This window comes from Trichoderma asperellum, chromosome 3 (genome assembly GCF_020647865.1).
Source record: "Trichoderma asperellum chromosome 3, complete sequence".
Classification (NCBI taxonomy): domain Eukaryota; kingdom Fungi; phylum Ascomycota; class Sordariomycetes; order Hypocreales; family Hypocreaceae; genus Trichoderma; species Trichoderma asperellum.
Window position 1 is genome coordinate 4,160,275 of NC_089417.1, and position 26,005 is coordinate 4,186,279.

General features: G+C 49.9%; 9 protein-coding genes across 9 annotated transcripts; 3 read left to right on the forward strand and 6 right to left on the reverse strand.

Annotated features, from left to right (window-relative positions):
* Positions 1-3,884: 3,884 nt before the first annotated feature.
* TrAFT101_005960 (uncharacterized protein) lies at positions 3,885-7,081 on the forward strand (the record flags this gene model as incomplete). Its single annotated transcript, XM_024905624.2, has 2 exons — positions 3,885-3,959; positions 4,052-7,081. The coding sequence occupies 2 exons, from the start codon at positions 3,885-3,887 to the stop codon at positions 7,079-7,081; spliced, it is 3,105 nt and encodes a 1,034-aa protein (XP_024760477.2).
* A 280-nt stretch (positions 7,082-7,361) lies between these two features.
* Positions 7,362-8,487, reverse strand: TrAFT101_005961 (uncharacterized protein). Its single transcript, XM_024905249.2, has 2 exons — positions 8,221-8,487; positions 7,362-8,154 (listed from the first exon to the last, which is right to left on the reverse strand). The coding sequence occupies exons 1-2, from the start codon at positions 8,435-8,437 to the stop codon at positions 7,637-7,639; spliced, it is 735 nt and encodes a 244-aa protein (XP_024760478.1). The 5' UTR covers positions 8,438-8,487; the 3' UTR covers positions 7,362-7,636.
* A 670-nt stretch (positions 8,488-9,157) lies between these two features.
* Positions 9,158-12,912, forward strand: TrAFT101_005962 (uncharacterized protein). Its single transcript, XM_024909842.2, has 3 exons — positions 9,158-9,511; positions 9,602-11,241; positions 11,309-12,912. The coding sequence occupies exons 1-2, from the start codon at positions 9,478-9,480 to the stop codon at positions 11,086-11,088; spliced, it is 1,521 nt and encodes a 506-aa protein (XP_024760480.1). The 5' UTR covers positions 9,158-9,477; the 3' UTR covers positions 11,089-11,241; positions 11,309-12,912.
* TrAFT101_005963 (uncharacterized protein) lies at positions 11,064-12,185 on the reverse strand (the record flags this gene model as incomplete). Its single annotated transcript, XM_024900242.2, has 3 exons — positions 11,064-11,354; positions 11,424-11,599; positions 11,670-12,185. The coding sequence occupies 3 exons, from the start codon at positions 12,183-12,185 to the stop codon at positions 11,123-11,125; spliced, it is 924 nt and encodes a 307-aa protein (XP_024760481.1). The 3' UTR covers positions 11,064-11,122.
* A 14-nt stretch (positions 12,913-12,926) lies between the features above and the next one.
* On the reverse strand, positions 12,927-15,046 carry TrAFT101_005964 (uncharacterized protein). The gene is made up of 2 exons (XM_024900271.2): positions 14,722-15,046; positions 12,927-14,658 (listed from the first exon to the last, which is right to left on the reverse strand). The coding sequence occupies exons 1-2, from the start codon at positions 14,902-14,904 to the stop codon at positions 13,171-13,173; spliced, it is 1,671 nt and encodes a 556-aa protein (XP_024760482.1). The 5' UTR covers positions 14,905-15,046; the 3' UTR covers positions 12,927-13,170.
* Positions 15,047-16,558: 1,512 nt separating this feature from the next.
* Positions 16,559-18,420, forward strand: TrAFT101_005965 (uncharacterized protein). Its single transcript, XM_024909843.2, has 3 exons — positions 16,559-17,114; positions 17,196-17,803; positions 17,898-18,420. The coding sequence occupies exons 1-3, from the start codon at positions 17,092-17,094 to the stop codon at positions 18,341-18,343; spliced, it is 1,077 nt and encodes a 358-aa protein (XP_024760483.1). The 5' UTR covers positions 16,559-17,091; the 3' UTR covers positions 18,344-18,420.
* Positions 18,301-19,344, reverse strand: TrAFT101_005966 (uncharacterized protein). The gene is made up of 2 exons (XM_024909844.2): positions 19,089-19,344; positions 18,301-18,910 (listed from the first exon to the last, which is right to left on the reverse strand). The coding sequence occupies exons 1-2, from the start codon at positions 19,240-19,242 to the stop codon at positions 18,597-18,599; spliced, it is 468 nt and encodes a 155-aa protein (XP_024760484.2). The 5' UTR covers positions 19,243-19,344; the 3' UTR covers positions 18,301-18,596.
* A 201-nt stretch (positions 19,345-19,545) lies between these two features.
* Positions 19,546-21,645, reverse strand: TrAFT101_005967 (uncharacterized protein). The gene is made up of 4 exons (XM_024909845.2): positions 21,563-21,645; positions 20,703-21,393; positions 20,281-20,600; positions 19,546-20,222 (listed from the first exon to the last, which is right to left on the reverse strand). The coding sequence occupies exons 2-4, from the start codon at positions 20,862-20,864 to the stop codon at positions 19,784-19,786; spliced, it is 921 nt and encodes a 306-aa protein (XP_024760485.1). The 5' UTR covers positions 20,865-21,393; positions 21,563-21,645; the 3' UTR covers positions 19,546-19,783.
* Positions 21,646-22,809: 1,164 nt separating this feature from the next.
* Positions 22,810-24,454, reverse strand: TrAFT101_005968 (uncharacterized protein). The gene is made up of 2 exons (XM_024905250.2): positions 24,069-24,454; positions 22,810-23,978 (listed from the first exon to the last, which is right to left on the reverse strand). Exons 1-2 carry the CDS (start codon positions 24,102-24,104, stop codon positions 22,923-22,925), a joined length of 1,092 nt encoding a protein of 363 aa, XP_024760487.2. The 5' UTR covers positions 24,105-24,454; the 3' UTR covers positions 22,810-22,922.
* Positions 24,455-26,005: the final 1,551 nt, after the last annotated feature.

Sequence of the window (26,005 nt, forward strand, 5' to 3'; positions counted from 1 at the left end):
ACTCTCAATATCACACAGATGAGACGTTGAGGTAATTATGTTAGAAACCGTAAAACCTGATGCGGTAAAGACAAAATAATATCTAGAAATAAATATGGAGGATTCATCAAGCTTATGCTTGTTCATAGATATCCGCGGCTGTTCGTCTAGGACACTGTATATAAACGGCTAGGCTGTGGCTTCGATTCTAGGAGCTGCAACATTATAGGGCATGTATAGTATGTGAACCTATGATCAGGCTTGAAGAGTTTCAGTAGAGTGGTCGACGACAAAGTTGAAATGGAAGAAGATATGGTTATCGCCGGTATGTCGGCTTCGTATCGGAATGTCGGCGGCGAGAGGCATAGCTCGATGCAAGATGTTCATGGGTCTCACTCCTCGCCGAACGTTGAAAGCCAATCAAACAATTCCAAATACTGAAGCTTTGAGAAAGAGGTGGTTGGTACATCTCAGACATTGTCTGTTGCCTTTATAAGCACCGGCCTTGACAGCGGCAACGAAAAGATGCTTCGGTTGCTTGTATTGGCCGAAGACTATCAACTCGTCACAAACATTTATGCAAGGAAGACTTCCTACTTATAATATTTCGACATGCAGCACGCCGTATCCATGGGAGAACACATCTTGTGTGAACCTTGAGAGGTCGCTACTACCTATAAAAAGGCCGAACAATTCCACAAGAACCGGCTACACTTGTCTATCAACCTCATTCTCAATTTAACATTAGCCTACAGGCCAACAAGAAATACTATTACAAAATAAGCACACAGCGCCTTATTTCCTCCAAATTCCTCCAAAGCACCAGCAAAATGCATTTCAAGACTATTATTTATACCATTGCATTTGGCGCCGCCGCCTTAGTTCACAGTGCTACTACTGCCTCTGAGCAGCAAAATCCTGAGGAAGCCAATCACTACGACCCACCGATCAACCCATTATGTGCGGTTCCATGCAGCCCCATCAACTGCCCGCCTCCTTTACGATGCATTAACGGCTGCTGCGGTTTTAATGCTTAAATGGGACAAAGGATAATCTTGGCATTCATGGAATATAGCCGATTTGCAAGGACGGCCGAATGCAGGGATGATTAAGGGTGACTGGATATGGGAAAAATCAGGTACAAAATCTACATTTTATGAATAGGAACTTGAATAAATTTATCCCATCAACCCTGACTACGTTACCAATGCCCGCGTAGCCAGTGAAATTCGTAGATGGGAGAACTACTTCGTTGTTTGTCGATACGTTGTGCAAGATGTGGAGAAGCATTACGGAATAGTATTACATGACCACTTCTAGATCTTAATACCAAGTGTGTATGCCAAACGCCCGCTATCATATCCCGTTTATGATCAATCCTGCTGTCATCAGCGAGATCGACATATGCCCACTTGGAGGCTGGTGGCTGCTTGAATTGTCTGCACGATTTCGCGTGGCTAGCTCCGATTTGCCACGCCTTCTATGCAGATACATGTATCGTATATTCAATGGGTGTTCAATGGGTGGATACTCTGTCTGGTTGTGATCTCCTGTGAGCGTGGATTGACATGGACTTCTGAGCTTCATTGGACACACTAGGTTGCGTGGATGGATGTCTTCCACGCTGCGAGCTGCACTACGAAGCACGTATGTTGTGCATAATGCAGCATGGGGTCGATCCTGGATGTATACGAAAATAGCGATACTCCTTACTTTGCTTTCTAATACGATGGCACAGTAGACTTCGAACAATGTGAAGTCACATCGCTCTTCGTCTCCTTACCCACCACTCCCAAATAGAGGTTTCAGCTTTTTGGACTTTCACCAATGCAGTTACGTGATAACATGAAGTTTTGTTCCCCACGCTGTAATTGACGCTCATCTTTGAAACGGTAGAGGAAACCTTTTTCCACTCTCAATGGCTTGGTCTTGAAGTATGCGTGCGTTGAGGTGTAAAGGAGTCATGTGTCTCATCTGTCAAGCGTAAAACTATCCACGGCAATGAAACCGATCTACACGCAAGTGTAGAGTATATCGCCACTACTGTAGTATATCCTCCTCATACTGGCATATGCTCTCATTCACCCTTTTGCCCCTTTTCAGCTCTCTTTTTAAACTTTCCAAGCTGAAACGGTTGGAGCAATGCACACGGGTTTGACCATCTTGGCATTAGAATCCAAAGCAGAATTAGAATTGTTGGCATGTCGCGCTGTCATGACCATTGGGTCGCTTCCATCGTTCCACCCTGCAACAAAGTTCGTGTTTAAAAACGGGGCCGATCGAGGGAGCTAAATAAAGCGCCAGCGTCCCCAGACTTGTTCCTATTTTTACGCAGACTTTGGAGGCGCTTCTTTATTCACAAAGCCCAAACGTGCTGCTGGCGCGCTAATAGCCAGCTAGTGGCCGGGGGTTAAAGAGTCGTGAACAATCCATGTCGGCGATCGGCCCCGGATCCAGTGCTGGTCTTAGCAAACGCCACCAAGGCGACAGTAGCTGGTGGAGAGACCATTCAAGGCTGCTTTGGCGTCTTTAGCGGCTCGTATCGAAAAGAGAGGGCACAGCATGTTCGCCCGTTCCATTGACAGCTGTGAAGGCAGATGGAACATGATGTGTGCAGCTTGAACGGGTCAGTCAGCCAGGCACTGAACTTTCAATCTCAATGTGCTTTCACGCCGCAAGAACAAGCAGCAATGCGGATCGATGTCAGTCGCCCAAAACTAAAAATACAGAGCAGCGGCATTGCGCAGTGGAGCTGCGTCAGTTGGCATCTCCCACCGTCCCGTATACATGCAGACTCCATGCGGCGGCGCGGAGCATATACGGCGCGAAGTAACGCTATGGTTGGTGCCTGCTACTGCAGACAGGCACCGCTGGATCCCCTTCCGAACCCTCATCCTCCTTGTCCCATGCCTCGTCCCTGTGCTGTACATACTTGTAGCATGTTCAGTAGCACCCACCGCCACTAATTCCGAGTTTCTCGCTGCGCTATTCCTGTTCCCCTGGCCCGCAGAATCGCTGCGTGCTTTTCCACCTGCCCAAAGTATTTGCCAGTCCTGACATTGCTGGATGTGGATTCTGCCTACGCCGTAATCCGTTAGCACTGCCTGCAAGGTAGCACCGCTGACGGTGAGGCAAAGATGCACCACGAGAGTACGAACAGCAGCATGTCTTTTCTGGGGCTCATTCTCCCTCTGGTGCTCTGCAGGCATTTTCTCTTTGCTCTTGGACCGCAGGCCCATACGGAGCAGCGCAGGGTGGTGAATCATCCCACTGGCCCCTCGCGCGTAACTGCTTTTGCTGCTGCTTCAGCTGGCATGGCCCGTCTGCTCGGCTCATTGGACCACCTCATCGCCGCTGTCTCAGTCTTGCACACCACACCACATCGCCCAAACCTTGCTCCAAGCTCGTATTGCGGGCACCAAGGCCGCTGGCCTGGTTTTTGGCGCCTCCTTTATCCGCTCGCTCCCGCGACTAGTACTCTCTTTACGAAGTAGCAATATTGTAACGTCGTTCGCCTTCGCTTTTCCCTGCCCCCACGTGCGGTCGCTGGAAGCTTCCTGCGAGGGCCAACGCCCAACCGCTTTTCTGCCGAGGACAACTCAGGCCTTCGTGCTTTGTGGTTGGGTGGGCTTTGTTCTTCTTCGCTTTGTCCCTTCTTCATCGTCCTTCATTGCCAAAGGGCTTTCACGCTCCATTGTCCTTTGAGGCTACCCTCGTACCCCAAAGCGAGGCGTATGTTCCCAGCTGTTCGGCGGCTGACCTTGTACCAGCCACATCGTTGCCGCTGACGAGCTTTGTCTCCCTTGTGCCGCTTTGAACTCGCCGCAATCTGGCGGTCTATTTTTACGCCTCCTCGCCCATTCGACTGCTGGCTTGCTAGGCAGCATAAAGCGACCCTAGCAAAAATGTCCAGCCATAAGACTCGACCCGCTCGGTCAAATAGCTTGCAGCGCATGCTTGAGCTCGAACGTCGTTACATGGTAAGCGGAGACCAGGATGTTACGTCTCCAGGTTTCAAGACTCTAAATAATCTTATACATGCTAATGCGCACTCTCTGTCAACCAAATCTAGCTCGAACGACTTGAAGCTTCGCGCAATTCTATATCTAAACCCGACACAGTCTCCAGACCACCACCTGCGCCGTCAAGTCGCCCAGCAGCTCAGGCTTATCGCATTGAATCCTCGACTCAAAAGGATGCTCGGAAGGGCGCTAGCACAACCAGAGACAAGATGCCCATCACTCAAATAGTTCCGCTCACCATCAACATCAGCTCCACCAATCTTGGGCTGGATGCGACAACCGAGACGGGTACCGACGCGCAAATAAAAACGGTAATTTTACCTCAAAGTCAGCCAGGGAGCAAGCCGGTACTTAAAGCTGTATCATTTGACGTTCCCCCAAGTGGTGATGAAGATGAACGAAGGTCCATCTGCCAGTCTCCAAGTTGGGAGGCATATGGCCGGCGCAAAAAAACTGAGAAAAAGGATGTGAAAAAAGAGCAGAAGAAGGAGCAGTTGAAGAGGGAGCAGCAGAAGAAGGAAGAGGAGAGAAAGGAACAAGAGAGAAAAGAGCAGCTGAGAAAGGAGCAGCTGAGAAAGGAGCAGCTGAGAAAGGAGCAGCTGAGAAAGGAGCAGCTGAGAAAGGAGCAGCTGAGAAAAGAGCAATTGAAAAAGGAACAGCTGAAGAAGGAGCAGCTAAAAAAAGAACAGTTGGAAAAAGAACAGCGCAAAAAGGAGCAGCAGGTGAAGGCAACAAAGCGTGAAAAGGAGGAATCCACGCTCAGGAATGCTTTAATTAAGAAGAAGCGCTTGAGCAAGCAACCTCCCGCTTCTTCGCCGCATGCCATAGACCAAGCGAATCGTATGACATCCGCGGCGGCGCTGGCGGCTTCGAGAGATAGACAAAGACCTTCAAGCGCTCTAGAATTTACAACTCCCTCCGGAGATGATGTGCCCAGTCGCCCTCATCATGGACGATCAGGCTCTTTCACCTCTCTGATCAGGTCTCCCTTTGAGTCTCGGCGGGCTTCCCTTGAAACCTCTCGTCCCAGTGAAACCGGCTTTATTGGAGGCATAAAGCTGGAAATTCAACGACACGCCGCCTACCAAAAAACTGTGGAAGGGCCTGAGAAGATGGATGAGTCTAAAATCCATCCAGCGCTCCGGACGAACAATGCGCACAACCAAAAGTGGTCTGCTCCCCCTGCCCGCCCAAATCCAGAGTCTCAGCGACGGGCTTACCCTCCCATCACGAGACATCCAGCTACTGCAGCCAAGACAAGGTCTCTCATCTCTTCGGCAGAAATGGATGCTTCAGATGCGGGAACAATGGACAGATGGAGAGCCTTTGTTGGCTTGAAGCCCAAGGACTCCGGGGAGTCATCAAAGGTCGCTACTCAGCAACAAGCTTCGAAGCAGCCCGTCACGACCAATGAGGCAGCAAACCCTGCGTCTGCGGTGTCACCGCCTCAGACAAACGTGAAGGAGAAGCCGGCCGTCGTTGCTGCTTCCCAAACAAGCAGAGGCCCTGACATCTCCCAGCCAAATCTCCCAAACGGCAGCGGGAAGCCTTTGGACCAGAGCTCAAAACCTAAGCTCACTGTATCTACCGCCATTCTCCCGTCAAATAGCCCCGTTCCTGCTCCAAGGCCACAGCCCAGGGAAAAGACAGCCCAGCCCAGCCTTGTATCCTCCCCTGATGGTATGAAGAGCGGCGAAATTGCAGATAAAGGTCTCACTCAGAATGTAGCCTCTTCACAGCTATCTTTGCCACCAGCCCCACCTCGTCGAAGTTCAAAGAGAAACTCACTTCTGAGCTTGAATTCAGTATCATCTGTGTCTTCACCACGCTCACCGGCACATAGACCTAGCAGCTCTGACTCGTCCAATAGCAATCATGATCTAGCTGCAGTTAAATCAAACGGAGTTTCCGAGTCTCATACAACTGTCACAACTCCGCATGGACGGGCTCACAACTCCCCCAACCTAGCGACGAGCGCTATCGAACCAAAAGGTGTAGAGCTACAGGGGGGTGGTGCATCTCTGCGTACGTCTACACCACGAGAGGCCAGTCGCATTGCTAGGGACCACAGGCCGGACCCAATAAACATACCATTATGGGACGATATTGAGTCTTCTGTTTTGCAAGCGATCGACACAAAAATATCGCTATCTCCGATCCGCAAATCTCACAATTCCTTGCGGGACGATAGCGATTTCACCGTTCGTCGGCTCACAGACGGCCCAGCCCCCACGACCTCGGGAGATGACTCTTCGTCTGACGATTTCCACTCAATATCGATGCCTGGTACGCCTGACACCTCCCGAGCTCAATCCGAAAAGGATATTCCCCCCATGAAAGATGCTGAGAGTAAGCGATTAGCTACGGAGAGTCGCATGAGAACTAGTTCCCAAAGCCCAGCTAGACAGCCGCTTCTCCTCCAGCCAGGGGCTGGCTCGAGCCAGAATAGTCTGGGGCTGAAGAATTCACGACCTGTGGGCAAAACGACCACTGCTGTTGTCCCCGGACAAGCCATTTACCACCGGCTTCAGTTGGAGGCTGATGTGATACCTGGAGCCGATTTCCTACCGAAGTTGAAGCATCAGCCTCTAAAGGTGGTGGAACACGTAGCGATGCCAAAGCAGCACCTTCAGTCAACACTGCTAGTCCCTGGGCCAGCTTCATACCTCGAAGAAGCTCGGAAGGCAACTCCCTTGGCCCCTCCTCCTCCACTGCTAGGATCGCCTCGCCTTGGTCCAAAAGTCACACCGCCATCCTCTATCCGGAGCCAGCCTTCATCCACATCTGACCTTGCACTCGCAAAGGCGCCACGGCACGTACCAGGGTCGCCTGTTGTTGGAGGCGAACCAATTGCAAAGATGTTTGTCGAGTGCTGCGGATGCAAATACTTTCACGACATGCCCAGCAACCTCTATGAAGCTATGGCTAATCCAGAAGCCATCATTCGCCCGAGAGGTAATGTTGGGTTCGCTGGCGCAGTATCTATGACTGTGAAGTGCCCGTGGTGTTCCCACGAAATGAGCACCAAATGCTGTGCTGGCTATGCTGCCATGGTCTATGTGAAGGAGAGACTGCACTAATAAGCGCGCCGACCTCTCCTTTGCTTCTGTTCATATCAAAACTATTTATGATTTTACGACTTTTCTCAGCAATAAGCTTAAGCTTTTGCAACGAATCTCTTTCCAAATAACTAACCATAATAGGAAGAATTATCTGATGGACTTCTCTCGTCACTTTCGTTTTCTTTTTCTTTCTCATTTATGATGATTATGATTATGACAATGTATAAAAGCTTGAAAGATAATTATGGACTACACTAATTACCAAGTTTGCTTTGGATTTGTTGCTGATATGGACAATCATTCAACTATCTACGAAATTTTCTTGTTTTTGTTTTTCTTTCTTTGTTTTATTTTTATATGCACGGGGGAGTTTTATTGATCACTCAATCAGGTGATACATGGAGGGGAACAGATTGATGTTTGTAAGATGACGGTATCGTTTGGCACAGTGTCAGCAAAACTGGGACGAGGAACAGTATGATGGAATAAATTTTATGGAACGTTATTTCCTGGCCAAACGCAGTGTCCTTGTGTGTATCAATATTGCCCATCCCTCGTATCCTAGGATTCGAGCTACAGGACATAAGATCTAGTTAATTCATGGTTTCGTTGCTGAACTTCAGAGACCTTCTTGGCAAGTTCCAAGTTTGTAGAACGCAAAGCTGCCATGGCCTGAGTAGCACGATCAAGCTGACCTTCCAAGAGTTCCTCTCTCTTTTCGAGGATTTTGACGCGGTCTTCTAGAAAAGATAGTCTCGCGTGGAGGCTCACCTCATAACCCTGGCGATCTTGGATCTGGTCGCTGTCGTCGTTGCCGTCAGCTGCACTGCCGTACATGGCGGAATCATCATCCACTGCGCGGTTGAAACCGTTTTCGGTAAGCACTTCCATAAAAGGCTTGTAAGGCATTTTTGCCTGGAGGCGAAGGACATTGTAAAGCTGGTCGGCGAGGCGGACGGCGAAAGACCAGGGGTCGGTGCCTCGATCGTGGGTCAAGGGCATGTTGCTTAGGGGCTCGATGGCGGTGCGGTTGATGCGAGGCCAGCTTTCGTGACTGCCTCGGTCAAGGTTGGGCTGCTTGTCCGTGAGTTCTATATAGAATATTGAGCATGGAGTTGGAATAGCGTTTAGGGGAATGATATGAGGATATGACATACTACGAAGATTGTATTCTTCTCGAAGATCGCGCATGAATGACTTGGTGCTCCAGTGAGTAGTTCGATCGTTGCTTAGGACGTTCTTGAGGATATCCACCATCTGCTCTGTGAATAATTCTGGAGATTGTTCCGATTTGGTGATGTGATGACAGAGGAGATCTTCCAAGTCTTCGAGGTCGCTTATAAAGTCCCTCGGCTCGCTTGGCTTGGTGGTCATGGTGAATAGAAATGCAAGATAAGACTCAATAATATGTACGGTGAAGATAGACGAGAGTGGATAGCAGCCTGTGCGTTGATAGGAAAAATATGAAAAAGCAGAAGAGAATCGTCTGAGGCATCGAGTCTCGGTCCCGCGTCGAGAGGTTGATATGGGGAACAGGAGTGGCAGCTGGTGCGCTGTAGGTGCTCCAAAACAGACGACCCATTCACCTCATTGTGAATTATGCCTCGTTTATGGTGATTCATTTTCATTTCACTTTTTCATCGTATTTTCGTCTTTCTTTGCGACAGAGCTGCGAGATTGAATCACCGCGGTGGCGCTCAAAGGGTTTGCCAATTGTCGCCGTGAGACAGTGTCACCGCCTGTGCGACATGCAATCATCTTCAATTCTTTATTTCTACATAATCAACTAACGGGATACCATGAGAAGAAAAAAAATTTTTTAATCAGAAAGTACTGTTTTATAAAGAACGATTAAGAAGAAAGATGGCTTCCTCTGTAGCACCAAATGATTTGCCAAGCATGTTTCTTTGAAGACAGAGTCAGTACCTAAGTAGTTTGGTGTAAATGCAGAAAGAGTCGTATCTTGGTGCTAGCTAATTTTAGAAAATCGAATACTACCTAACTATCTTAGTTTTAGTAAGCCGAGTTAAAAAATCTACATGCTTTATCTCGTTATCCATTATTTCTGTCACTTCTCCCCGGGTTTCACGAGGGTCAGCTGGAGTCGTAGCAAACGGACATTGTCCGGCATTCATCGAAGGCACCCGCGGCTAAAGCTCGTGCGCAACAGGCTACTATTAGCCTAGAGGCGCTGGCGGATGACGATAAGGCGATGCGTTGCTTGTACGTAAACGAACTAATCAGGTAATATTTATTTCTCCGAAGCCGCCGCCTTTTCACTTTCTTGCTTCTTGCCTCCACGCCCACCCAGCAAAACACTTGCAAAACGGCATCTGCAGGGCTCCATCCCCCCGCCAGTACTTTCCAGGCCTCAGGATTGATGAATTTGTTTATGGTTATCAGTTTTGACTGCAATGAGCTCAAAGGGCTCGGCTGAAGCATCAAAAGGTAAAGCCAGAAAAGCCTTGTTCGCACCGTACACCTTTTTTCCTGTTTCCGCTCACAGCTGCTAATATACTACTTTTTTTTTCTATATAGGCTGCCGCACCTGTATGCGGCGACGCATTCGATGTGACCTCGGTCGTCCAGGTTGTTCAAAATGCATCAAGAAAGGCTTCAGCTGTCCAGGATATGGGAGGCATCTAAGATGGGCTGATGGCGTGGCTGTCCGCGGTAAGTTGAAAGGTCAACGGCTGCCTGTGGCGGGCTCGGTGCCTATGGAGTTGCCGGCACCAACAGACGAGGATTCGGTTTCTGTTGCGGCTTCACAGGCCCTCCAGGCGATAGAACCAGCGGCCCTCAGTATCAATAAGGCTATAGAAACCGCCTCGGCGACACCAAGTTTGCTCAATTTCACACTTTGGGCGTCTTCACCGGATATAATCGAATACTATGACAAGAATTTGGCGGGGCGAATGGTTTGGATCGACTCGGAAGAGAATGACTATCGACGACGAATGCTGCCCATGGCTGCCAACGCCCCGGGTCTTCGGTTCGCCATTGCCGCCTTCTCTCTTTATCATGGCTATCACGGGCCCACGAAATTCCCAACCGAGCTGGCCCGATATCACGAAGAGGCTCGAGACGCCTGCTTGGAAGTGCTGCAGAGGCAGGTCCGAGAAATGAATAGCCGGCTCATCAGCGGGGCGGAGCTGAATACGCGTGCGGATGTTGCCAACGCAGAGTGGATGTTGGCCTGCATCCTTGTAATTGCCAACTATGAGATGGCCAAGAATCACTCGGAGGCCGCCGAAGGCCATCGCCTTGCTGCAAGGAGGATTGTCAATGTCTTTGGACAGAACGAAGCATGTAACAAGGGCCTGTTTGCGTTTCTAAGGAATCAGCTCGCAATTCATGAAGTTCTAGGCTCAGCAACGTCTTTCGACTTGATCGATGTGGCGGAAACAGTTCTTCCGACACCAAACTCTGGAAGCCATGTTCTGTTCTCCGAATACCTTTCGTTTTTGCATCAAATCACCCTAGCATCACGGCGGTCCATGGCCGTTAATGAAGCCATCGACGTGTCACAGTGGCCCGAAAGCTTTACCGCGATTGAAATCCAGTCACGTTTCGAGCAGGCAAGAGGCCAGACGTTGATGATTGCGGGGAAGCTACAAATGAGCCCGCCAATTGTCCGCCGTGACTTCATAAGATTGGTGGACTTATACCATCATGCAGCGGTTGTCTATGCATACAGATGCCTGGGCTATGCAACACCGGGTAATTTCGATTGGCTAGCTTCAGTTATGAAGCTGTTTGACCAGTTTGATCAGATTGAGAATATCTCCATCTGCGTTCAAAACTTACCGTGGCCGATTTTCATTGCGGGCACAGAGTGTCATGGCGATGCAGAAAGACAGCACAAAGTTGCTACGATTCTTGATACTGTAATCAATATGACGGGCTTCAATCAGTACGAAACTATTCGTAGTTTTCTGACTGAATTTTGGAACGGCCCAGAGCCCAACTGGCTCCCGGTTGCACAGCGGCTACAAGCGAACGGACTTAGAATTCTTGTTGTATGAAACATAAGGACCTCTTTGAATTACACACACTACTCTATCTGCGGATAGTTTCTGCGTCCAAGACGTTGAATATCTCCTCCATTGGGTCTTTATACTTATATAGGCCTAAAGCTGGTGGGCAGAGCCCATATCCCAAGAGACGCAACAGTTGTGGTGAGAATCCTTGGGCTTTGGCTACCTCTGGTGGCAATTCCAAATACTGATTCTCTTCTTGCCTCAGGGTACCTTTGCACATAAATACGCCAATTGTTTCACGTGCATCATCTCTGGAGCATTGAATACTCATTAGCGTCATTACCACGACTGGGAGCTGAATTGGGGCCAGGGGGGAATACTTGGTGACGTTTGCACCTCCTGCGTGATATACGTTGCCAACGAATATGGCAGCATCTCCGACTTCCAGTTCTGCTGAAACTGTTTCTTCATCGAGGGGGCATCTGTCTGGCCCCCATAAGTGGCTCTTTGGAATGATGACAGTTGCACCATTCTCCTTTGTCGTCTTCGATAGCGCCTAGAGATCGCAAATCATTATTCAGCCAAACATTCACGCCAATGGCATGGAGAGCGAACAACAATCTTACCGTGACGCAGCCCAACATTACCGGCATGTCGCAGTTTCGAGTGTGATAATCCGCGTCATCTCTATGGAGAGGCTGCTGCTTACCGCCAGGCTCAACACGGAAACCTACTATGCTTGCGATTTGTGGCTTTGCTGCCACACTCTTTTGTTCTTGACCCTCCCAGTAGGTATATCTACTGGTTAACATCCTCTCCGCGACGGACTGAAAGAGGGGATTCACCACTAGTTTGGCGCTAGCCGGTGAATTTGCAAGAATGCCAGAAGCACGCTTTGTAGTGCTGGGGAAGAAGCCAGCAGGATCTGGTTTATCCGAGTCAAATATAGGCTTCAGATCTTGCTTGATCTGCGCACAGAGAGATTGGGGGAAAAGATTCTTGACGATGACGGCACCGTCTCTCTTTATAAGAGACTCTAAGAGTTCAGCGGTTGTGGCTGGATCGTCGGCATAGACGGTGGTGACTTCCTTGCCGGCTTCGGAGGGAAATTCCTCTGTAGCGTAATGCTGAGTGCAGGTCATTTTGGCAAATGATTTACGAAGAGATGATTTCACAAGCAGTTTATGAAGGATATTTTGATTAGAGACTATTAGCCCAATGCAATATCAAAGGCTTCCAAGAGTGCAGCTCCTGGCCCCCTTTTATGTTCATCCAGCAGCCACCATAACATGAAGAGCTACCAGCTTTTTCCTCGATCTTGAAGCCTTGTTTGGGAAATGGCAAGAGAAAAGGACTGCCGCGCCGAATACGGCATCACCCGCGTGCCGCTTTGCCCATCCAAGCAAATATATCGAGAATGACATATCGTTGCAAGGGTCTCTCCCTCAAACCAAGAGATCTATTAACCGAGACTGACCACACCTTGAGAAAACCTAAAAAAAAAAGGCAATCATGAGTCCTTGATCCCCCTCTTGAGAGCAGCATCGCTGGGAGGGCGCATCGGCGAGCTTCTCCGGTTAGTTACCTGATGTGGTTAGGATGAGATGGGGAGGAGACTCCGCTAGATGGGGGGTGGAGAAACTTGGGCGATGAAATAGAGAAGATTGGGGTAAGAAAGAGATCTTTGGCCGATGCTTTGACACTATTTCCTGTTTGGAGAATAATTCTTGAAGGTCCATGCTCCGAAAGAGGATTACTCGCTTTGGCTGAAGCTTTTAATAGACGGGATCTAGGGCGATGTGGAGCAGCATGCGGGGGGAGGTTGTTCATGTCAAGTGAGAGATTGATATTAAAAGTCTATTTCTACTCTTTTTCTTCTCTTTTTCTCTTTTTTATCTGTTGATATATGGCCTGCTGGTAGTGATTGAGATGCTTAATGCTTCTTGTAGCAAGGCATGGAGGAATGCTATTTATTATGAACCTGTATAAGCCACTCTCATCAGCTTACCAGCTCACCATCACATATTTGGACTCAAACTTTTGTTGTCATTATTAGATACCATCTCTCTCGCTTGCTAGTTGCAGAATATATATGTGTGTGTATGTATGTGTATGTATATACTCCCTTTAGCTAGTACCATTGGATGTAGCCTTTCTCTTAACTTCAGTCGCCGCATCGAGCGCATCCTTGAGCGTGTCAATCAGATCCTCGGCATCTTCCAAACCAGCGGAGATTCGTATACTCTCCTCAGCGGCGTTGTATCCTCTAAATGCCTCCTTCTCCGCCGGCTTCTTGCCAAACATCATCATGTTGTATGCCAGCATGATGGTGACGTGGCCGCCCAGGTGCGGGCTGGAGTAGAAGCCGCAGCGGTCGTAAAAGGCACGAGCAGTCTCGACGCTCTCAAACTCGACGTTTACGAGACAGCCGTAGCCTGGGTTGGGCAGCTCGACGGTGCTGCGGCGCAGGAAGCGATCGTAGTTGGGCTTGTCCGCCAGCAGGCTGGGATACTGGACTCGGACGATGGGAGAGTCGTCGCGGCCAATTGTCCTGTGCAGGAAGGTGGCCATGGCCTCTGCGTTGCGGTTGAGGCGGCGTGTGCGCTGGAGGTAATCGTGCGAGTTGGCGAGTATCACCTCGGCATCGCCGGCGTAGAGCTCGTTGTTGTGAGTCTCTGCATATCGGGAAGACAGCTCGCTGTAGTGGGGGGAGAGAGGGTTGAGGACGATGGAGCCACCGAGGACGTCGGCCCTGCCGTTGAAGCTCTTGGTGAGAGAGGTGAGGACAATGTCTGCGTGTGCCAGCACGTCGACGTTTGCAAAGCCAGCGATGGTGTCATCGACAATCAGCACAAAGCCGTGCTTTTCGGACAGCTTCTTAAGACGGGGCAAGTCTGTGCTCTCCAAGGTCGGGTTTCCTGGGAATTCGACAATGACGAAGCTCACTTTTCGGCCTTCCTTGGTCTCCCCTTCGAGCCATGCCTCCATTTCATCAAGGCCCTGCTTGTCGACCTTGCCGAAGTGCTTGAATCCGTTGGGGCTCTCTTCGAGCAGATGATGCTGGGTGTTGTGGAAGACTACGCCGAGGATGACGTTGGTTCCGGCGCGATATTGTTGCACCAGGTTCGTGGTGTGGAAGACGCCAGCCATACCGCTGGGGAAGAGATAGACATCGCTGGGCTGGCTCTTGACCAGCTCCGGGTTGATGGAGGCGCGGTGGACAAACTTGTTGACGCGCTCGCGGAGCAGTTGGTGCGCTGGACCATCGGGCGTGAACGTGGGCTTGGGAGGGTTCTTGTAGTCATCAAATGGGACTTCGACCAGGCTGTCAATGTTGCCCAGCAGATGCTCTGCCATGCGGATGGAGAGTCCCAGGCCGGGATTGCCCCAGCTAAGCATGAGGGCTTTGGCATGCTGCGGCTCGAAAATCACGGCGTAGATGCGGTGGCCGGCCACGTCGACACACTTGAAGGTGAGGTTCTCCGGGTCAATGGCAGCTTCGTCGCGGTGCGAGTTCTTGACGTGGCCGGCGGTGTATGGGAACATGATGGGGTTGAGATAAACCATGCAGCCCTTGTTCTCGTAGCCCAGTTTGTTTGCTACCGCCTGGCCGAGCTATGATGGATATATGTGGTCAGTTATTTGTCACCTTGAGTCAGTTTGGCGAGTTCAACTCACCTTGCCGGCAAATTGAGTCGGTCCAAAGCGCGGGTAGATGTGGACGATTTTTGCCATGGGAGACATGTCTCCATCGCGAACGCTCTGGAGCGTGTCCCATCCTGGCAAGTTGGTGACGATGCTGTACGCTGTCTGAGGGGGTGGCGCATGGCCAACTTCTGACTGTGGTCTTAGGACAACCATTTTGTATGTGTGAGTTTAACGAGATCAACGCTTAAAGGATATAAAGATGTAAAGACGGGGTTGAGCCAAATGGGAGAGAGGTGGTCTTATTTAAAGTATCACAGTGAGTGTTAGTTTTAGTGGTTCCTACCCAGCGTATTGAGTTGCACAGCCCAAACGGATCAAGTCCGACAACCGTAAGATGTCCATGTGGGCTGTTTAGTGTCTAGCCCGCACCGATATTTAGCGGCTCACGTACGACGTAGCCATGATAGTTTTATGCTACGGATCCTTTTGAGATGATTACTAGTCGCGTTGAGAAGACATGGCTCGTGTCAACTTTAGCAAGTGAGCTGTTGGCGCAAATCAGGTCCTTGATACCAATGCAGGAGTACAGTAGGTATATACGATCCTGATCCTGAGGATACGATTTGTTCACTCTGCAACGTAACAGAGAGTGAAAAGACACCGCATCTCCGCATGGACCCTGCACTCCTGTTCTTGTCGAACAGTAATGCGATTTCTGATTCCAAAGAAGCCATTGGTGGGGGGTTGCGTAAGATGCGAGGCAAGCCATGGTGAGACCGTATATAGCGCCGGTTTTATTTCCTACACTCTTTTCCAGATTGCTAGCTTTTGGTAGCTCAAGTAACTACAGATAGCCTATTGAACAAGCCTTAAAATCAAGAACCCCCCCGTTTATATCTCCGACAGGCGACGACGGGGGCAAAAAAGACAAAAAAAAGTCCCACGACTAAAAACATATAGTGTCGAGAACATTGCCAGATGTGGAAATAACCGTGGCGAAATATGTCCGCGCAGGCAGATCGAGTCCGAAGAGCCCCATTGACGTGTTTCTCTCCTCAATGAGCAAGTTTAACTGGGCCAATTTCTCGATTCGAGGTCCGGATATGCGGGCTGATTGGCCGGTTCGGATCGCGATCCACCCCGGGGAGTTTCTGTTTGCAGCGTTTTCCTAATTTGACAAATAGCAAGATGACAAATGGGCGATATATATATAGGTATATTATTATTGTATGGGGATTTATGAGAATGAGAATTATCAAGTGCCCTCTTCATCTTCAGACCCCATCTATCGTACTGTCTGTTCATTACTTGCGCTCAGCTTTGGTGCGGATAAGGAGATGATTGTAAACAAGCACTCATGACAGACGCCGTCGGTAATGATTTTATTCGCAAATGTCTTTTATCAAGAGACTATGATGCATCTGTATGCATATCTTAGCTGCGTGTTACTCCTTGGTTGAAATCTAGAAGCCACAAAGTGTCGACCATGGTATAGTTCTGAGCTTACTCCGTATATATATGCACCATTGTAGTTGAGCGAAGCTGTCAATAATAAGTTGATGTTTGCGCATCTGAGCATCATTCGCGATAACCATGTTAAATACTATTTAATTACCGTCTTTCTTTATATATATAATTGAATTCGATCACATGCTCTGATACAGTGCGTATTTCCAGCCTCTATCCGCACACTTATATCATTCCTAATACATACCATATTATGAGACGAGATAGCACCAACTGCATCTAACACTGCCGCACTTCCGTATCTCCCCAACGAAAAGCGCTGGTAAATTTTCTCCTTTTCATTTTTCATCTTATCAATCCTTTAAATACTTCACTTCACAGATACACTCAACTCCTGTGCATTATGCAGACTAGTCCCCATCCCACATCCCATCCTTGGCACCGAAGCACAGCACAAAGGCAGACTTTCAAGCCTCCGCCTGCAGCCAGCCTCACCCAAGATTCAATAGCTCGCAAGTAAATGAGCACGCTGCGATACAAACCTGCCTATCCACGACACCCTCTCGCCTCATGTAGATATCCTTCCCCGCATGACCAATGATTGGCTGTCCCAGCTCCCCGTCTGCCCAAACTCCACATCCCCGCGTGCCAGCGCCGAGAGTCGGAGCGCCGGCGCCAGAAGGCAGACTCAACATCGTTGCAGCAACCACCGTATGACGCTTTCAACGAGGAGGAATTGTTGGTAAATGCGTCACGCGGCGTGTTATTGGAGGAAGCAATGGGATGATATTCTTTGGGCTTGATCAACACCGTCATGAAAATATAGATACAGCTGCTTGTCTCTCTAAATCTCGGCTTTGATATTACTGCGTTGCAAGCCGTAACGGCAGAAACTCATCCTTCATTTACACCACAACAACAATTCACACCACCATGTCTGACATCATCGTGATTGGGTAATTCCATTCCACTCTCCCAAAATCCATTCTCACCAACACAAAAACTACATCAACTAACACAAAATTTAATAAAAAAAGAGCCGGCGTCATCGGCCTCAGCGCCGCCCTTCGCCTCCAACAAGCCGGCCACAGCGTCACCATCGTCGCAAAGGACTTCCCCACGCCCTACGAGTCCGCCAACAAGCGCGCCCTCATCAACTACAGCTCGCAATGGGCCGGCGCCCACAACCGCTGGGTTCTCCCCACCAACGCGGCCGAGCAGCGCGAGCACGGCTTCTCCCTCACGACGTACCGCCACATGGAGGCCACCGTGGCCAAGTTTCCCGAAGCCGGCATCACGTTTATGAAGGGCGTCGAGTATTTTGATGTTGCGCCCCCCCTGCATGGCGACTTGACGGAGGAGAAGGCCGCTCAGCTTGGTCTTGAGGAGTTTAAGCTGCTGGGCAAGCAGGACTTTCCTGATGACAAGGTGACTTATGGATATGAGTACAAGACGTGGTGTCTTAACCCCATGATCTATTGCTCTTTTCTCCTTCGCCAGTTCCATATACTGGGAGGGAAAATCATGTCAATGGAGCTCCGTAACGTAAACGAAGCGTTTCTTCTCAAGGGTGTACCAGGCGTTCCAATCGTCGTCAACTGCTCCGGGGTGGGATTCAACGACACGGCCATGTTTCCTACGCGAGGTAAGTCCCTTATCCTGCATCTACTCTCTTCTCTTCTCCTCTCGTATATGCATGCATCAACATGCTTACATGTGTTCATTTGCCCACACTTTAGGCCAAACATGCCTCGTCTCCAACCCCTCCGCCATCACCTACACACGCCAATACGCAGACGGCACCTGGAGCTTCTGCATACCCCGAAACTTCCACGGCGGCACAATCATCGGCGGCACCAAAGAGCCCGACAACTGGGACTCCGAGCCCAGCGCCGAGGCTCGCGCCCGCCTGCTCTCCAACGCCGCCGCCACGTACCCTGCCCTCGTGGCAGACGGGCCGCTGCAGCCGCTCGGGGACATTGTTGGCCGGAGACCGACTCGTCGTGGCGGAATCCGCCTGGAGAGGGAGGAGATTCCAGCTGGTGGCATCAAGGGCTTGCAGGACGATGCTGCGAGATCGATTGTCCATGCGTATGGCCTCGGTGGGAGGGGATACGAGCTCTCGTGGGGAGTGGCAGAGGAGGTTTTAGAGCTTGTCAAGCAGCGAGTTTCTAGCCGTCTATAATTGCGCTATTGCGTCCATCCGGAACGCAGCCTAGGTTAACTTTTTGTATCCAAATCTTCATAATCATACAAGCCGTAGTCCCCCCTCCTCCCGTATATCTATATCTGTACACATAACACGCCCTCTCATCAACTGATTCTCAAAATCATGCAAACCCAATTTACTTGCGCCCAGCATTAAACGCCAACAAAGAGAAGAAAAAAAAACCAATAATCGCCCTTTGTTTTTGGCCAAAAGCAATAAGCCAGCCACTTTACTTAGCGCTGGCCTCTGGTCTTGCAGGAGGTATCTTCTCCCCTCTCTTCTCCATCTCCTTCTGTCTCGACAGCCTCACCTCCTCTGGAAGTCCCCACCACTCTCGCATGAATTCCTCCTGAGCCGCCGCCATCTTGGCTTTCCTCTCGCGCTGCTTCTGTCGTTCCATTCGTAGTGCGAACCAGTCCTCTCGGGCGGCGTCCTGTTGTTCTTGAGTGGCATGTTGCACCATGCAGGCGTTCATGGCGTGGTTTTCAGCTTTGCAGGCAAATGAAACGCTGAATGTTCGGCCGAGGGCGCAGTCGGCGAATGCTATTTGACAAAACTCTTTAGCAACAGCTTCTATCATTGTGCCAATGCAGAGAAATGCGAGAGCAATTGGCCGAAGAGAGAGAAAAAAACGAGGGGGGTCATGCCACTTTCACGACAAAGCTCATAACGATGCAAAAAAATAAAAGAGTTGAAAAATTGCCAATGTATGTCAACATACCTTTAATTTCATCGGCGCACAGTTTTCGCACTCTAGCATAGTAAATATCCCGAACTTGAGACTCTTGCGAAGCGGACAAAGGCAGCGGATTCCGAGACGGGACGCCGAGCCGCGGTTGAGGGAGTTCGGGAGTTTGCGTGGCCATCGCGGCCATTGAGGTGCGCAATGTTCAGGAGCGGTGGCTGAGGGATTTAATGTCGGGGGTTTAAACACCTATGCGGCGCCTTTACTGCCTAATTTTCGAGAGTTGATGTCGATGGAGGTTGGTTCGATCATGAGCTGGATCGGACCCTCTGAATAATCGTCAGATGGGGTTGGAGCTGGGCCGATAATGCGGCAGAATTCCCACCGCCTACCTATTTCGACTTACACTGAAATCACTCAGTAACATCAGCGAAATGGATGTATCACAAAGAAAATAGAGCACATCCATCTCTGATTTTGGTTCTTCACAGAATGCTGCAATTTAGAGATTGAAAGTGTATAAAATAACATATTAAAAATCAACTGCTTATGGCAGTGATTTGTGCTTCGTAATAGAGGTATCTGCCGCGTTTCATCCAGTTCATTACATGTACTTTAACCCAAGCCAACCATAAACCCGTGGGATATCCATAAATAAAATGCGCCCAATGACTCACTTCTCCAATCCCGTCTCTTAATCTCCATTTTTCAACCAATTTACCCCTTGTCAACTATGAGGTTTGGTAGGGAGGCTGCTGAGGATGTGAAGATGAGACTTCAGAGGGTGCTTCATGGTAACCCTGTGGGGGGTACTGCTGAGGAGGATACTGCTGAGGGGGGTACTGGCCATACGCCGCCTGTTGCTGTTCCTGGGGAGGAGGAGAGTAGGCAGTTTGCGGCTGGTAAGGAGACTGAGCAGGGGGATAAGGGCTGGTGGTCTGAGGGGGGTATTGGCCCTGTTGGTATTGATCCTGCGGGGGATACTGTGCGGCAGGCTGACCAGTAGGCTGAGGTTGGAGCGGAGCCTGCTGCTGAGCCTGATTATCTTGCTTCGTTTCCATGGCGATGGTCTGGGGGGTGACAGCCTCGTTGTCAAACAAGAATCTGCCTTCCTTGCGTCCCTTGAGGAAATAGTGCAGAGTCCAGGCAAAGGTTGCAATGAAGAGAAGCCTATATTCATGGTTAGCAATGAGACAATCAAATACAATTCAATTCGACTCCAACTTACCAGACCAAAGCACCAAGGCCAGCGATGGCAGCAAGCTCAGCAGCACCGCGCTTGAACAGGATGACATCGCGCTTGCTAATGTCGCGCTTCTTGAAGCATGTTTCGCTGTTGAACAGGCTGCCATCGTTGAAGCATTGGCTCACAGAAACGTTGAAGACGAACTGTGCGCGCTTGGCAGCGACAGCAGCAAAGGTCGCGAGCCAAAGAATCATCATGACGCCGTCGAGGACGATGACGGCGACTACATGATACAGGTGATGCAGCGTTGGGAGCCGCTCGGTAAGAATGGCATACAGTGTAACGATCCAAGTAATGATAGACTAGTTGAACTAATTGTTAGGATTGAATGTTTTTTTTTTTTTTTTTTTTTTTTGAAATTCACCATTCACGTGGAGAGAATAGAAGAGGGAGCATCGACTTACAACAGCCAGGGCAAGGCCTTCTTCATCAAGATAGGCTCCGTGCGCCAAATCGGCAGCCAGGCCAAGGATGATTACAGAAACGAGAATTTGAAAGATACGGCTGACAAACACCCAGAGGGGTGTGACCAGGACATGGTCCTGTTCGCTTTGAGGCTGCTGCATGTTGAAGACGAGCTCGCGGATGATAGCAACCGATTATTCCTTGTATTCTGCTGGAAAGTAGTCCTAGAATCTTGCTACAGGACAAGAAACCCTTGGCAGCTTGTCATATAGAGAATGAACGAAGCGGGAAATGGCAGGATAACAACAGCCAAGGGAAAGCGGGATAGCACGGCATTCTTATTTCCTTCGGCCGAGCAAGACGACTCGCTCTTTGGTCTCCGCCGCCCGGCAGCTCTATCAGCCTAGGAGCGGTCGGTGAGGCAGACTGCCGGGTCAGTGTCCCCATCATCCATCAACTTTTGCAGTCTCGCGTGCCATCCCTCTGGCGCCAACGACGGCACTAACAGCGCTGGTGTCCCCCCTCGGGTTCAGCCGCAGTCCAGGGTCTGTTGTTTAGGTTGATGCCAATATGCCGCTGTGAGCTTGGGCCGGGCTCAAAACCCAGGGACGTCGGACTGTCACAATCAAGTTGCTGCTGGGCTAGCTAGCCGGGGTGCGGCTGTGACGATGGTGTTCTGGACCCGCCAGACTAAGAACGTGTAAGTCGAGCAATGCAGAAATGTCGTAGCGCAGCTCCGAAGACCTTGCAAGGCATGAAACTGCAGCAAAAAGAAAAAAAGAGGTGTGGGTGGGCATGGGGCACAGCAAAGACAATTAGGCGAGACGCAGATTCTGAGGAAATACTTGTAGGTACCTACTTGTAGAACGAGCAGATGCGGTCAGGGTGGGATGCGTTGCAACATGTGGCGTGCATGAGAGGCTGGATGTTTAATGAGGTTGAGAGCCAAGCTCCGGATCAGCTATTGGTGCCGCACGGGTCCCAGGATGGCGCCGATTTGTCAGTTCCGATGGGCGGATCCTTTGGCACCGTTCCCTGCTTTTTTTGGCTTTTTTTGGACTGTGCAGCATGTGCTATGAAACTATCGAAATGTCGGGGGAGGGTGAAAAAAGCAAAGAAAAATTAACAAGAATAAAAGGATACATGTGCATGCGCTAGACACGCCCATCCGCATTGCCTTGAGGCGAGCTTCATCCCTTGCATGTGTCCTGGCCAGCTTTACATGTGCCTTGGTCAGCTTGCATGGCTCGGCGCCTATTCATCGCAGCTACACGACCGATCCTTTTTGCTTGCACGACCTACTTACAGTACCAGTTGCTCCCGCGCTGGGCTGATCAGAGTAGGCAGCTCGTGAAACGAAGGGGGTCCAATTAAGGTGCTGGCCTGATGCTAGAATCGCAAAGATCGGCAGAGCGCGGGATTGGTTCCGCCGTCTTACAAGCACGGATGCTTGCCCTGTCCTTCTCTTCAGCATTCGTATGAGGCACGTGGAAGTGCCAGCTTTTTTTGGGCACCACTCGTGAAAAAAGCTCTTTTTTTAAATTTTTTTTTAGATTAAAGAGATTGGGCCGTCAGACAGAGGAGGATCCGCCGCGGAAAGCAGTCAGTCGTGACCCAGCTTCCGTTGTGCAAGGTCCTATCGCGAGCCCGTCCAACTCAGCCTCACCAGCTAGCATTTGCGCCAGCGTCGTTAGCTGCGTCTGGCATGCCAGGATTTGCCCAAGCTAGGCTCGATACTTATGGTTTCTGCGCCGTCTGTGACACCGTCAGGCAGGCTCAGGCCATTCGCTAAACGAGGCGGTTTGCTGGTGCACTATACATGGCTAACACCGTTGCACTCCTCATGCTATACTGTGCAGTCGACATGTACTATCACTGCTTTGTGTCCATCACAGCCCCGGGAGATTGCTTCTGTGTCACTGGCGCCCTTCAGCCTGCAGCATCCGCAGCAAGTACAGAGAGCCTCAATTCTTGGGGTCTCTGGTGACCGCCACTCGCTCTCGTTGCAAGGATCAACACGCCATTTTAGAATCCTTCAGCAAAAGATTACCACTCCCTACTTGTAGTAGTAGCAGCATCATGGGTAGGTATATGCGTGTCTCACAATCAAGGTTGGGATGCAGCGTTAGTTGCTGCACATTATGTATTTACTCTTTTGTTTCTCTTTTGATTTATTTTGGTATCATTTTTTACTTTCCTTTTTTATCTCCTAGTGTCTTTTACACCTTCTCGTTGGGTCCGGCAATCAAAATCTTGATAACCTCCCCGGTCTTGACCTTTTGGAATGCTTCCTCCGCCTTGTCGAAGCTTACAACGCTCGAAATCAGCTTCTTAACATCAACGCGGCCACTTCTAACAAGCTCAACAGCCAGTTCATAATCTCCAGCTCCATAGCGGAACGATCCCCGGGTCGTAATCTCCTTGATGCACATGGCCATAATAGGGAATGTGATGTCGTTCTTGCCCATGCCGCCCTGCACGTAAGTGCCTCCCACACGGACGACGTGAATGCTCGTCTGGATAGACGGCTCTGCACCGCTGGCATCGATGACGGCGTCGGCACCGATGGGGAGATCCGCAAGCTCCCTGATGGCCTTGGCGTTCTCTTCGGGCGACACTCTCTGCGATACATAGGTGTGCGTGGAGCTGAAGCCCTTGGCAAAGTCCAGCTTGGACTGGACAATGTCAACACTGACAATCTTTGATGCACCGTACGCCTTCGCCACGGCAGCACAGAGGAGGCCTACGGGGCCAGCTCCCATCACGACAACCGACTGGCCGGGCAGGATCTGCGCCTGCTTTACAATGTGAACGGCCACGGCGAGCGGCTCAATCAGCGCTCCCTCCTGCAGCGATACGTTGTCCGGCAGCTTGTAGCAGAAGTCGGCGGGAGCGGCCCACAGCCCGGTCAGGGTGCCGTGGTATGGCGGCGTCGCGGCGAAGACCATGTCCGGGCAGAGGTTGTACTTTCCAGCGCGGCAGAATGCGCACCGGCGGCAAGGATAGCCGGGCTCGAGGGCAACGCGGTCGCCGGCCTTGAGGTGCTTGACGGCAGAGCCGACCTCGACGATGGTGCCGGCGGATTCGTGGCCGAGAACCATTGGGTCCTTGACGACGAAGTGGCCAATGGCGCCGTGGACCCAGTAATGGACGTCTGAGCCACAGATTCCAGTGTAGTTTACCGCGACGAGGACATCGTTGGGGTCGGCGATGGTGGGCTTGGGCCGCTCCTCAAAGGTGACATCCCCTGGCTTGTTCAGGACAAAAGAAAGGTTCTGTTTTGTTTCGCCAAGTCCAACTGTCAGCCCACTCGACGTGTTTGAGTTTCAACGCCCTTTGCCTCTCCTTTGGTGGTTTTCTCTTACGCTGATCGCATCCTTGTTAACCGTCTGAGTCGCCATGTCGATATTTGTGGTGCTGGAGTCTACTGTAAGAGCGAAACGCTTGGCGGGGTAGCACTTTCAGCTTCAAGAAAAATCACAATGACGTGGGAGCAGAGTAGAGAAAGGGAGAAAATCTCTCTCCAAACCAGCTGATCATCTTATTATATAGGGAAAATCCTTCCATCCCCGCATTGCGAATCAGCCATATGACATTTTCCATACGCGAACGAATTTCTTCCCAACGGATGCCCCACGATGGCTCATTGGAGAGATAGAGCCAGCTGCGCTGCGAGAAGCGTGTTTCGTTCTCGTAAGCCTAAGCCGATCTCGAAGGCACCCCGCGCCGTGCTACTCTGCTCTCCCTAGAACTTTGGCAGTGATTCTATGTTCCTGGGCTTGCCTGGTGACCCAAAACTATTTGCTTGCTACCCACAATTATAAGAGGCCCAATGGCATTTTAGCCGGTGATAATAGCCGCGCCAATAGGAGAAGCGCTGGAGGAATACTGGAGATATGGTGGATAGCGATTTCGGTGATGTATTGAGGGATAACGTTGGTGTTATCTTCTGAAAATATCTGCAAAAAAATAAGAAACAAGGGTTCCATGAGCGTGATTCATTAACTGTATCGAGTAAGATGCCCTGAAAATCCTGAAAATCATCAGACGCGCCTATTTTCATATGCATACTCTTGTGTAGGGGATCAACGCTTTGTTTAGACTAACGTTTAGCACATTTACCCTGTAGCAAGCACGACTTTACGTGGATGTTTCCTGTGCAGAAAGAATGCCGCCTAATAAATATCTTGAGAATCACCTAGTTTCGCAAGGAGCCGATAGTTTATCCAGATTGCTGCCCGCCTGGGTTGACGGCACGGGCGCCTATCGGTTTGTTAATCCTATATAATCTCGAGTTATCCCATCGCAAGATTTTAATCATATATATCTCACGCTTATCAGCTATTTCCAAGGGTATGTAGATATGGGAATGTCACTCCTGAGCCACCTCTTAAATCGATAGATTTAAGACTAAAACCTACGTCGATTTTGGACGTAGAAATGGAATGATGCATCTTCAAATCCTTCGTCAGTGTAGAGGTGGCGGCCAACTCTCGCCCACAAACTCTTGCAAATCAAGCGCAGGCAACATCTCCTAAAATCCCCACAATAGATGGGAGATATTTGGAGAATACGACGATGAACCGGTATAAACCTTCACCGCCACTGGAAAGAAAGACACGAAAGCCCTCATGGTGCTTCCTCATCTCTTTAGTTCGGAAGTTATTTTCCGAGTGTAACGCAGCTATGCGCCGGGGATCTAGAGATACCAGAGATGCTAGATGTCCTAAAAGAGACATGGGAATTGAATAAGTCGTCGACTTTGCAGTTTGATTGGTATTTACTACTCTCTATCCCCAGCTGCCAAGATTTAAGTTTAAATTTCCTCTGCTGTGAAAGATTGGTGCAATATCAGGTGGGCGCTATATTGGTAGGTTATCATTTTTCGTCTGCTTTTTACCAATGTCAGGACTCTAGCACATACATATCGAATCATATAGGATAGCATACATTTTTAGCACCCAACTGGGAATCTTGTACCCTAGATTAGATAATCTTGCATCATAATAGTTGAGCTTTCTCTACTTGGAAGCCAATGGATCTTCTTCATTTCGAAAATCCTCTCCTTCTTCAATTGAGGTATTGACTGGCTGAGTGAAAAAGCGCGTATCACCCATCGGTGTTGCCAACACCCATCTTAGCATGGCTAGCCCGATGGCTGATATACTATCGTTATCTATAGAAAAGCTTAGCTGACGAGAGACGCAAACTACAATGGCTATTCTTGGTGTGAAGTTGCAATATTTGACCACTTGTTCCGTTGACACTTGGCATTACAACCTAGATATGTTACGAATGATGA

Excerpts from the sequence above, each read along its gene's own strand:
- TrAFT101_005962 (XM_024909842.2), top strand. The coding sequence starts at position 9,478 with ATGAGCTCAAAGGGCTCGGCTGAAGCATCAAAAG. Across the intron at positions 9,512-9,601 it reads CTCGGCTGAAGCATCAAAAG|GCTGCCGCACCTGTATGCGG; the intron begins GTAAAGCCAGAA and ends TTTTCTATATAG.
- TrAFT101_005967 (XM_024909845.2), bottom strand. The coding sequence starts at position 20,864 with ATGCAGCAGCCTCAAAGCGAACAGGACCATGTCCTGGTCACACCCCTC. Across the intron at positions 20,601-20,702 it reads AAGGCCTTGCCCTGGCTGTT|TCTATCATTACTTGGATCGT; the intron begins GTAAGTCGATGC and ends TAGTTCAACTAG. Across the intron at positions 20,223-20,280 it reads GGCCTTGGTGCTTTGGTCTG|GCTTCTCTTCATTGCAACCT; the intron begins GTAAGTTGGAGT and ends CCATGAATATAG.
- TrAFT101_005961 (XM_024905249.2), bottom strand. The coding sequence starts at position 8,437 with ATGACCACCAAGCCAAGCGAGCCGAGGGACTTTATAAGCGACCTCGAA. Across the intron at positions 8,155-8,220 it reads AGAAGAATACAATCTTCGTA|AACTCACGGACAAGCAGCCC; the intron begins GTATGTCATATC and ends TATTCTATATAG.
- TrAFT101_005965 (XM_024909843.2), top strand. The coding sequence starts at position 17,092 with ATGTCTGACATCATCGTGATTGG. Across the intron at positions 17,115-17,195 it reads TCTGACATCATCGTGATTGG|AGCCGGCGTCATCGGCCTCA; the intron begins GTAATTCCATTC and ends TAATAAAAAAAG. Across the intron at positions 17,804-17,897 it reads GGCCATGTTTCCTACGCGAG|GCCAAACATGCCTCGTCTCC; the intron begins GTAAGTCCCTTA and ends CCCACACTTTAG.
- TrAFT101_005966 (XM_024909844.2), bottom strand. The coding sequence starts at position 19,242 with ATGGCCGCGATGGCCACGCAAACTCCCGAACTCCCTCAACCGCGGCTC. Across the intron at positions 18,911-19,088 it reads GTGCGCCGATGAAATTAAAG|CATTCGCCGACTGCGCCCTC; the intron begins GTATGTTGACAT and ends TTTGTCAAATAG.
- TrAFT101_005968 (XM_024905250.2), bottom strand. The coding sequence starts at position 24,104 with ATGGCGACTCAGACGGTTAACAAGGATGCGATCAGC. Across the intron at positions 23,979-24,068 it reads TTAACAAGGATGCGATCAGC|AACCTTTCTTTTGTCCTGAA; the intron begins GTAAGAGAAAAC and ends GAAACAAAACAG.
- TrAFT101_005964 (XM_024900271.2), bottom strand. The coding sequence starts at position 14,904 with ATGGTTGTCCTAAGACCACAGTCAGAAGTTGGCCATGCGCCACCCCCT. Across the intron at positions 14,659-14,721 it reads CGACTCAATTTGCCGGCAAG|CTCGGCCAGGCGGTAGCAAA; the intron begins GTGAGTTGAACT and ends TATCCATCATAG.